We start from the raw sequence: 11,822 nt of genomic DNA, 5'->3' as shown, positions 1-11,822 counted from the left end.
TTGCTGAAAGTGCGCAGTATTTCAGAGAGGTCGAGATGGTCTTTAGAATTCTTTGTGGTCCAGTACAAAGGAACCACCGCAGCTGTTTTAGCTTTTACTAATACACTAAAAGCATTATCAACCAATGCGGCGGTGCCTATGGTCTAGTACTAAAGCTTTGAGTACAAGTAGCCGGAACAATGTCTTAGTACAGCATGCATATATTTCGCTTTGAACTGTCTAGAAAAAAATATCCTGTGTGATATTCTTTTTGACTTTTGAAATATTTTATCACCAGTAACAACTTGAAGGATTGAAACACAGTTCACAGTCGTTTGGAGAGCTATTCAGCGCTGGGACTATTCGCCCATAGACGAGTGTACAGAAGCGAGAAATACCCAAGTCTGGAAACAGAATGGCTATAAAAACCACGCCATGTCACATTCCGTGTCCGATTTCACTGTGAAAATTAGCAAGTTCATCTATCATGCAACCGTCGATCGTTCCCTATCATTCTAAAATTTCATACCTGATACTTTATCTGATTCAAAAACGCTCGTTTCGTGTGATTTTCGGCCGAATTCGACGGACACCTCGCCAAAACCTGGGGGTGAGCAACATTCCGGTCACCTCACAGTGGACGTTGGGCACCTCCACTTTACTGACATTAGCGCCGCGTACCCATGAGGGTTGACTGGAAGGTTTTTCATGCCTTATGTTTTGGCGACTTGTCTTCTGAACTCGGCCGAAAATCACACGAAATTCATACCTGATACTTCATCTGCTTACAAAATGCTCATTTCCTGTGATTTTCGGCCGAGTTCGAGAGACACCTGACCAAAACATAAGCGTGAGCAACATTCCAGTCATCCCTCATGGTAGGCGGCGCCAACGTCAGTAAAGTGGAGGTACCCAAGAGGTGACCGGAATGTGCTCACCCCCAGGTTTTGGCGAGGTGTCCGTCGAATTCGGCCGAAAATCACACGAAACGAGCGTTTTTGAATCAGATAAAGTATCAGGTATGAAATTTTAGAATGATAGGGAACGATCGACGGTTGCATGATAGATGAACTTGCTAATTTTCACAGTGAAATCGGACACGGAATGTGACATGGCGTGGTTTTTATAGCCATTCTGTTTCCAGACTTGGGGTATTTCTCGCTTCTGTACACTCGTCTATGGGGCGAATAGTCCCAGCGCTGAATAGCTCTCCAAACGACTGTGCACAGATCTTCAAAGACGAGAGTCTATACACAGGGGACTAAGAAATCTGGTTGTTGTTGTTTGTATTGTTGTTTATGTTTATATTAGTCGTGTTGTTGTTGTTGTTGTTGTTGTTGACAATAAGATTCAACGAATGTAACTATTGTTTTGTTGTTGTTGTTTCATACAATATTCGTTTTGAGCGAGTTTCATTGGGTCAAATAATGATAACGTCCTTACAGTGCAGCAGTGTCCTACTGTTTCTTATGAGATCTACGTTACGTCTGAGATACAGTCCCTGTAACGGTGGTTTGAAACAAGAACAACACAAAAGTTTTGTTCTTTGAATTTTATTGATCAACAACAACAACACGACTAATGTAAACAACAATACGAACAACAACAACCAGATTTCTGGGTCCCCTGTGGTCTATCTATACTAGTACTGTACATCCATCGTGTGGCATGCACAGCTGAGTATACCTCATTCATAAATCTCTGTGCATGATGGGAACAGGAAGTTAACGCTGAACGGGACCAGGTAAATTCCGACGGTGGCCATGTTGAAAATGGGGACAGCGGCGGTACTGAGCGCCCATACAAGTTAGTTCTGCGCATCGTAATATAGACGTTTCTTCGCGGACGGGCGACACGCCATCGCACGTATCCGGCGATACCTGGACGCAAAGTGCTCCAATTGTGTTGTGGAAACAGAGGTCACAATAATCGTGTGAAGCTACATGACCGGGCAGCTTGAAGTCGATGATTGTCAACTTGGGTGAGGTGGTGCCCGAAAGACGCCCGAAACGTCACTCGTACTCGCGCTGGAGAAAGTCACATAAACAAAGTTTAACAGCGCTAAACTAAGGCTCTAAAGTTTAGGAGTGTGCAGACTTTGAATGCCAGTGTGTATCTAACAGGAACTGTCTCAGCCGTGTCGTTCGAAAAAAACCGTGGATATGTTGATACGCATGTACATTTTCTGAATTGTAATTGAAAGATAGGATCGTCAATGAAAGATGGCCGACCTTGAAAGAAGATACAACCTTATAAGTCGTAGTGTCCACGATCCTAAGTCGCAGATATACGTGGAATCGTTACTGGTAAGTGTTCCCTGCGATAAGAGCCGTGTCGTGTTGCAGTCAGTGCATTGGTGTTTTTTAATAGCTGGAATACGACCTCGAAAGAATCACAGCCACCGATAGTGTACATATATTATACACCCTGATTTATTTGAGTGTATGCCCGATCTAGGTCAGCTACAGGGTACATTTTTGTGAATTAATGAGGTACAAGTACTTCTCTAGAATGTCAAGTCCAAAGTCCTCAACGTGCACGGTGATCTAGCGTTACCAGCACTTTATCGCCTCTGATATTGGAAATGTAACAGCAAATTTCACAAAATGGCTTCAGCCTTGGCGATCCATGCAACATCTCATTGTCTGGTTAATGGCCACATCGAACACCATTTGTAAATACTGGGCCATTGGGGAATGGGAGGTCAGTGCAGTTACTGAATTTATGACTGAATCGAGTGGCCCTTCAGTTTACACGAGCGCTAACTGCATAACACAACGCCGCCGTCCATTCATGTATTTCATTTTGTTACCTTTGAAATGGACGGGGGAGGGGACGTCTGCCCTCCCTTGCTGCTGCTTTCCCGAGTTCTCGTCAACTTTGGTGTGAAGCAACATCGCATAGCGGGAGAGACAGTTTCAAGCGTATTTTGTGTGAATTACAGGGTCAGTCATAGCTGTAACTTTTGATAATAATTTTTCCACTGTTGTGTACGTTAACGGCAAGTTCTTGTTCTTCTCCCTACAACAAGTCAAAACGTCCACGAATTAGCTTGTCAATACATTGTATGGAGATGCATTGCTTACATTTTGAATTCTGGTCTGGACTTTAAATTCACTTGTCAACAATAACAATTTGCAGTTTATTGGATATGTACAGGCTAGTACTATCTCAAGATACACTTTTTGGAGTAGAACAAGAAAGAGCGGTTGCCGTTCAAAACAAAATCAGTGAAAAAATCACCAAAAATTGCAGCTACGGGCCCTTTCGATCAAAGCTTGCTGGGTAGTTCAGCAATTTGCCAGTCAGTGTATGTGGTTTGCGTCACAATGCAGGTGAATTTTGATAGACACTTATTGATGGTGTTATCGTTATTTCTTTTCTGACAAATCTTACACTGATCATCAAATGGGGCGTCAGTGATGACGATACAAGTAACATACACCGCGACAACTATATGCAAATCCCATTCACAAGGAAGTCACCATTACCAGTAGTGGTACAGGGCTAATATTTATCCGTTTAAATCAACAATCATGTTAAATTTAGCAAGACACTGCTGCAGACCCTGCTGTTATGCATGTTCCATTGTCAGAGAGAGTTGTACTTGAAACAAAGTTCACTCAATCAATGGAAAGTGTTGTATTGTGGGTGCATGCACAGCACAGCACAGGCACAACAAGTACATGTAATGTCACACACAGGAAGGGAAATCTAGTCAAAATTTGTGTTTCTTGTCATTTTGAGCAATGACGGCACAAACCATTTGGCTTTGCTCCACTGTCTACGGTTGTACATCTGTCCACATCCCACGAAACGATTCTCCTATGCTGTGCTCACACTGATGACCTGGCACATGTACGTAACCTGGATAGGGAAACAGTTACTAGTCTACAATTCACAATTGGGAAAATCCAATGTTAGCTTACAGTGTTAATTTATGACACCATAATAACCAGCCAGACAGCTAGATCTGTTTACCTTAAGGTGTTTAAATATAGAAAGATACACTACTCACAGGAGGAGCAGCTTGGGATATCCCTGCTCTAAGTATTTTCCACATCTTGACAATTATTAAATAAAACATCCTTCTTTCAACACAAAAAGTATCATATGAAACTTTTCATTTAGCTGCAACAAGTTTTTTTTGTGATTTTTAAGTTAATTAATTGACTAGATGATAGATGGGGGTTAGCTCTCTCAAAGAATGCACCTTTGTGAAATATTTTGTCGTGGATATAGGACCTCTGTGTCCAGCAGGGGAAAATAAGCTTACAATTGTTACATGATAGCATAAATAATCACCTTTGCTGCACAAATTTATGGTTTACAGCCATTGAACAATTATGTACCAGGCAAGGATGCTTCTTATCACATCTTCCCAGTCAAATGAAAGTGAAATGAACCCATAATACTTGTACTTGGATGTGTGGGTGTTATGATATATTCCCAAAGAAGATGTCATCGTTTTCTCATTACCAGATAGTAATGTATTATGTCCCTAGTGGGATTATTGGAGATATTGCTTTATTCTCTCATTTGTATAGCCAGGTGCAGTGAAATACAACTGCAGTGTACATGTATGGTGTTACCATAACATATTTCAGCACTATCATCCTGAATAGTAATTATTAAAATGTTTTGTCCATGTACAAAACAAGCCAGGAATGCACTTTCAAGAAGTAAAATATTCAACGTTGAGTGAAAGAGGGTGAAACAGTGACCTCATTGATTTGGTATGGATTCACAGTGACTTAGCCAATGCCTACGTAAAGTGACATTCTCTGAGTGGTTGTGATGTGATAGCCACAATGCTCATGAACTCTTGAACCAAATGGATGGATTCGGCTCCAAGACTGGTCATGTCAGTACAGCTCATTCACACACTTCAATGGATGCCAGACGCTTTGCACCAAAACCAAGTCGTACTGTACCCTCCTCGTCCCGTACTATTTTGCACCATAACCGTCTGATACCAAAAGCACTTGACCCCAAGAGTGACATCATCCCAAAACCATTTCGCACCCTAAACAGCTCCACTTTACCCCAAACTGTTGCCAACTAAAGCTGCAGATACAGTACCCCACAGTAAACTAGGGAAAGTAATTTTGCCATTCAGCGCTACACTTTAAGTCAACATTACTGCTATAAAATAGCATGATTAGATGTGGTACTGCTATAAAATAGCATGATTAGATGTGATGCTTCTCTCTCTGTATTCACATTAACTCCTCTTGTATCCTGCAAGCACTATTGCTGTCAAGCCTTTCCTACCTTCCCAGTGAAACCCTACAGTGATTCACTGATTTTTAAAAAAAATAAAAAATCCATTTATAACTCATCAATCATAATAGAAGGAAAAATATTATCATCAAATCTTTTGCATATGCACATAGTTACCATAAATAATTTCTGTCCTGGTTTGTACATCCATGGTCTACAGTAATCATTCTACTACTATGCTGATAATATCCCTGACAAAGAGTTTTTAGAACATGACTGCATTGGTGTTTGTGATATAGTCTGTGTATGCAGTGTGTTTTGCTTAGGAATTTGGCTTATCATTGAAATATTAGGGGCTATTGTTTAAGGGCACTCTGCCCCACCCAACCTCTCCAATCATTACACAAGGTGTTAGTTATGTGTCTGATAATATCACCTTTGTAGGGGGTATGTTTGTAGTATCAATATATCATGGGCCATCTGTAGGGACACTGGACCTGGTCTCCGTTTTGAAAACAATAAGGTTTTCTAGGGGCCTTTCCCAGCTTTATAAAGCAACCTTGCCCTTTAGCATGATGGTTATTTGTACCATTGGTGAGTGTGGTTGTTACCTTCAGTCTTGCATTCTAAACCTGTATACTGTACGTCAATAGTGAACCATAATGGACCACAACGTTACTTGATAGCTCTTACTATTCAACACTGTAGCAGTGAACATATTTTTATCTCTGTGTTGTATATGAACTGTCTACTTTACTTCTAACTACACAGCTTGTTCATTTATTCATACTTGTAAAATAAGCAGTGTTTTGCTCATGCATAATAGTTCTTAATTCCTAAAACCAAACTGTAACTTATGAACATGAAAGTTTAATTGATTATTGTGTCTCTTTACACTTATAGTGCTTTAATTTTTACCGGAAAATTGAAGTGCTACATTTTAACAGGTTTTGTGAATTCTTTTATAATTTTTAGCTACTATAGACTATAGTCTATAGAAGCTATTGGGATGGGTATCCGTCCGGCGTCCGTCGTCAGTCTGTATGTATGTATGTATGTATGTATGTATGTATGTATGTATGTATGTATGTATGTATGTATGTCCGTTTGTGAGGCGTCCGTCCACTCGAATATCTTGAGAACCGCAGTACTTACTGATTTGATATTTGTTGTGTAGATGAAAAATATGATTTTGAGAAACTAATTTTTTTAATTTTTTGATATTGTTGAAAATAGGCAAATTAATGCCAAAAAAGGTGTTTTTGGTAAAAAATCTTCTTCTTCATAACCGCTGGTCAGACAGCTTTGTTATTTGGTATACAGGTCCCTAGGGATAACCCAACTTAGATTTGTTCAAATTGTGATGAAATATGCAAATGTGTATTTTTAAGGAATTTTTTTGTCATTTTGGTCAAAGTTTGACTTACATTGTATGTAATTCTTGTACTGTAAAAACCCTATCAATTCACCCAGAAAAAAATAATTAATATGTTTTTAAATAATTGAATAATTAGGAAATCATCAAAGCCAAAATAATTTTAGTGTGGAATTATCAGAAAGTTAAACTTTTTTTGACAGTTCATAGTGAATTGAGGATTAAAACATGTAAAGGCAACTTTCCTGAATGCCAACTTTGATATATTCTGAACCACCATTTATGTTATCTAAAAGAAATTGCTCATAATAATTTGTCATGATAGGGTGGTTAAACAAATAGAGATAGAGAAAGTTCTAATTTCCATACATGGTTGACTTGGTAAGGATAAAATAAGATTACTTTTGGAGCAAAAAAATAGAGTGGTCAATTAAAAGAGTGGTCAAAGTGATAGGGTTTTATGGTAAAGCTGGGCTGTAAGATTCCTCATGTGCTATTTATAGCAATTATGCAATCTGTGTAAACAGTGCAATGAAAGTGTAACATGATTCCTTATAATGCTTTTGATGACCTTGAACTTCTTAAGTTTCAAACATTTGTCTCTTTAGTGTGCTTTCTCTGAGTACGTACAGTCTCAACTTATTCAACAGAACTTACTTACAATGTTAATTTGAAAGTTAAAATGTGCTTGGTTAATAGGATGAAACTACTGATATTAAAAGATAACCAGCTCAAGATTCTTTATAACCTGACAGATATGCTGTTTTTTTATGACGTAAATCTTGATTTAAGCAAGTCTTGTTTACTTTAATTAGAATGTAATTAACTCTCGTTTATTTGCTATTGTAGACTAATATAGTCTGATGAAATTTGTTCAAGACCCAGTAGGTCCAGAGTAACGGACTCACTGTCGGAGGATGGTGAGTTCGAGACTCCAGTACGGTGTTGTGCCCTTTAGCAAGGCACTTTACTCCTCAGTGCTCCATTGGGGGAGTTAGTGGGTTATTACCTCATCCTGTAATTGGGCTAACGCCTGTTGGATGATAGACTGAATAAAAAAAAAAAATAAAAAAATAAAAAAAAAATTAAAAAAAATCTGTATTTTTACGGAATTTTTGTCCATTTTTGGTCAGGCCATCCTGAAATGAGCTATCAAAGATATCCACCTTCATCAATACATGTGTCACAAAAGGTTATTCTCTACATAACACAGCAGAGCTCTGTCAACTGTTGAGTCGCTTGTTTTTTCAAAACCGCTGGTCAGACAGCTTTAATATTTGGTTTACATGTCCCTAGGATGACCTTAGTGAGATGATTTCATACAGTCAGGAAATACTTAATTTTGTATCCATGTCTATAGTAGCTTCAGGGACTTTGGCCCTATGTTTTTGATAATTTTGGACCAAATGGACATCACATTTCATTGGCTACAGTTTTTTATCAGAATTTTGGCAAAAATCTGAAAAAAAATTGACTGTGGTAACACTGGTATATTTTATATAGGCAACACACATTGACTTTGGCGCTCAAAGGGTTAACCCTTTGAGTGCTGTGATTTTTCCCACCAAAATTTTAGTGCAACATTTTACTAACTTTTATGAATTTTTCTGAAATTTTTTGATAATTTTTTACCAAATGTGTATTACATTTCATTGGCTACACTTTTTATCAAAATTTTAGTAAAAATCTCAAAAAAACTGACAAGGATATATTTTGTAAAGGCAACAAAAATTGACTTTGGCACTCAAAGGGTTAATAGCATGTCATCAAACTCACAAAATCGTAGAGTCATTTTAAGAATTTCTATATTTATAATTTCTTTGCATCATCCACATCCTCAGTAAAAGTGTAATATGGTCAGAGAGTCAGTCGTGTGTCAATTTACATGTAGCCTAGAGGATCGGACACACTGTTTCAAAATATTGTTGAAAAAAAAAATCTGCTTTGTGTATGGTAAAGTCCTTAAGTTTCACCATTGATGGCAAATGTTGATCTCTTCAAGCACTCTCACAAGTACGCATTCTCAAGTGGATTCGTGTCTGATGGTGCGGAGAGAAACGGGGTGATGGGTTCAGAAAGCTTTGGCTCTGGTCCAGTCTCTCGCAATGATGCCATTTCCTCTGAATATTTCTGGGCTTGCATCATCTCCTCCGTGGCTTGAGTTTCATTCAGATCTGCGCTGCCCCGAGACAGCTGTAATCAAAGCAAGAGTTTCATTCAAGCTTATTGAGTTAGTCAGTAATCTGTCAGGGTGTTCTGTGCACATGTGCAGTTCATGGGACTTGCTCCCTGTAACCTCTATACTGTGTGTGTTGTGTAATCTAATCTGGTGTACAGGGAATGTAGTCACGTGCATATTCACTGTGCCTCAAAAAATGCTAATCTTCTGTGATAATTCTCAGCAATTGCATGGAAAAAGTTATGGGCACACGAAAGAGCAACACTGGTATTCGTTGGATGGTTGGTGTCAGGGTGTGTGAAATTTTCGACAGAAATTTTCAGAAAATAATATGTTTGGTACATGTACATGAATGATTTTTCCATACCTTCTTGTTAAGGAGATATTAGTTCAACATTTGGTTGACTTCCAGGGTGGGCTGTGGCTGTATACTGTAAGTCAGTCCCTGTCGGCTGCCCAGTGTGTACACATCACAGAGTGTACTTCACATAAGTCAATTGGCTGTAATTGGTGTAATGACTCAACCTCCTTTGTGTCTGTTATCAAAACATGTGTGTTTACTGTGCACATTATGCAGGGTTTGTATGTCTGTGTGTGCATGTGTGTGCCCCCATGTGCCTTGTGATGTCATGTTCAACACTGTTGAAAGTTACCAGTTATCAGTGGTGGGTTTGTGATATTACTATACTATAGATCCTGTCCCTCACAAAATAAGCCCTGCTCTCACAGTCTAGACAGCAACCATTATCAGATCTATTTGTCTTCTGCAGTGAGATGCGGGAAATTATTCATTTCCTGTTAAACCTTTTTTATGACCATCATACATGTACTTTGTACTTTGAGACGTTTATCTGTGCATTCTGCTGTTTTTGGTAGGTTACAGCTGAGGGATCTTTGATCACAAAAGCTGACACAGTAGAAACGTAATTCCTTATTTTTGGCGTGAGATGATAAAATATTATGAACCTGTCAGGTTGTGATTTTAGCCCTTTGTGTAGGAATGATATTGTGAGGATTTACAACATGCTTTTCGCGGTAAAAACAAGACATGACTAGCACATTGTGAAGAGACTTACCAATAACCAGAAATGAATTAAACGTTTTTGGCCATGCATGACATAATTTCTGAATGAATAGGATGGCCTTTGTCTCGACTTCGTGTATGTCTTCAATGTGAAAAAAATTTATTTACATTTGTAATGCCCAATTGCTCCTAACTTCAAACGGCTTGTTTTAATGTTCAGTGAACTCAGGAATGCTATTGTCTCGTGGCAGACAAAGACAGTAATTGGCCCTCCAAACTCAGGGACACATTGTCGTTGACAATACGCTGTATGAATGTTGAGAAAGGCAGTGACATTGGTTGTATCGAATTAAGGTGTCCTAACACAATAACAACCTTGTGAACCATACTTAGAGGTCATGCACAACAATTGATATCCTCATAAACAAAAGTTTCATGGTAGTCCAGGTAGATAGGTAGGGATAGATTTTGCGGTAATTATTTGACTTACCTTCGTCATTGGGAACAGATCATGTTGTGTTTCAGCTCTCCTGATGGCAAAAATATTCCCCATCATTTTCATGTTTATTAAAGTTGCAAATTATAATAACATTCTGTTGTGCTGTATGATTCATATTTTACAGTTAACAGTCTCATCCAGCGATATTCAGTACAAAAAGATGTAATTACCTACAGTGTATACCAGTATTTTTGAACAAGTTTAGTGAAATTTGGACCTTTAGCGTTTTAAGAAAAAAAGACAAATTGCAAACGTAATCTTGGTCATACAAGAAGGTGACAGCTCTATCTCTTTGTACTGACTTTTATACTTCCTGTTGTGATGTATAGAAATTGAGTTTGAACAAATGCCAAATACTGAAGCATGTACGTGTACTTGTAGGTATCAGCGATCAAACCAGGTCAGCAAGCCTGGTGTGCATGGAGAATAGTGTAACTTCATTCTATCTTTCACAAACTTTAGGAATAAGAAGATTTGTCTGGACAACCAGGCCCTCCCCAAAGATCTGGGCAACTCCTGCCCTTCAGAAAAGCTTTTTTGGCTTTCCTTGCCGATGGTAGCACTGTTATTGAAGCATTTTTCCCTCGCAGTTTGGTTTACCTCCTTGTTTGTAGTGTGTGGCTTAAAGTATTGGATGGGATTTTGGAAAAGGTTACAGGACATAAATATGACTTTACATGTGTTGTGAGATTTGAGACTGACGCAATGCACTGCCGGGGACAACACTATACATACTGTACGTGTGAATCTGTGAATTATTTATACACTCAGTTTGCCACATGAACAAAACTTAAGGGAAACTTTGCGTGGTGGTTTCTCATATTCAATGAAATACAACACTTGTTGTCTGAGTTTGGCACACAAGGATTTCTTGACTGTAACAATTTGAGGGATTTACTGAACTGGCCTTGCAAAAAGTGTTCTTTTCTGTGTTTGGTGTTTAATTAAAGGGACATAATTTCCAATATGCATAATGCAGTTCTTTTTCCAAAGGCATTGACTTTTGACATTGACACACATTTATCAAATGCATGGCACATGTTTTCCTTCCCTGGCAAATCTATGAATATTGTTGGATTTTCAAGATGGGAGTTTGGTGCAATTAGAAAAACAAAAATACGTTATTGTATAAGTGTAGATTCTGGCATCAACAAGGCCAATGCCCTAAGTCATGTGTCTTTTGTCAGAAAGATGCACATGTGCATTACACTGTGCATTTTATAAGGCTCAGAAGTTTTAAGATTGTTCTCTGAAAAGCCTGCAGCGGTATTTGCTACCTGGAGGGACCCTCATAAGTAGAAAATAATAGTAGAACCACAACAGCACATACTGTAAGACAGGCTGTTTGCAGCAACACACCCCTCTCTTGATATTGTTTGTTGAGAATGTCTGGCATTCCAGAGCAGCCTTGAAAGTTGTCTTGTTTTCACCTCCAAATTCCTACCTTTGTTCATATGAACAAGGATGTGGATTCAGAACATCTGGCCGTGTTTGTCCTGATGCACGCCGCGATTAGTCATGGCTGCATCCACTGTCTGTCTGT

The 11,822-nt window shown here is 38.7% G+C and overlaps 1 protein-coding gene across 2 annotated transcripts in view; it reads left to right on the top strand.

Moving 5' to 3' along the window:
• The first annotated feature begins 1,712 nt into the window (after positions 1-1,712).
• The window catches only part of LOC139133081 (rho-associated protein kinase 2-like), a 74,778-nt gene continuing 64,668 nt past the window's right edge, over positions 1,713-11,822 (top strand). Inside the window, exon 1 of one of the 2 annotated variants that reach the window (XM_070699495.1) lies at positions 1,713-2,285. In XM_070699495.1, the coding sequence (XP_070555596.1) occupies positions 2,202-2,285 (84 nt within the window). In that variant the 5' untranslated portion in view covers positions 1,713-2,201. The remainder of the gene's footprint in view (positions 2,286-11,822) is intronic. The other variant, XM_070699496.1, reaches the window with a different exon arrangement.

The sequence above is a fragment of the Ptychodera flava genome, chromosome 5, assembly GCF_041260155.1.
Source record: "Ptychodera flava strain L36383 chromosome 5, AS_Pfla_20210202, whole genome shotgun sequence".
NCBI classification, from domain to species: domain Eukaryota; kingdom Metazoa; phylum Hemichordata; class Enteropneusta; family Ptychoderidae; genus Ptychodera; species Ptychodera flava.
The sequence above is the reverse complement of the archived record's forward strand: the minus strand, read 5'-3'. Positions and strand labels throughout refer to the sequence as shown.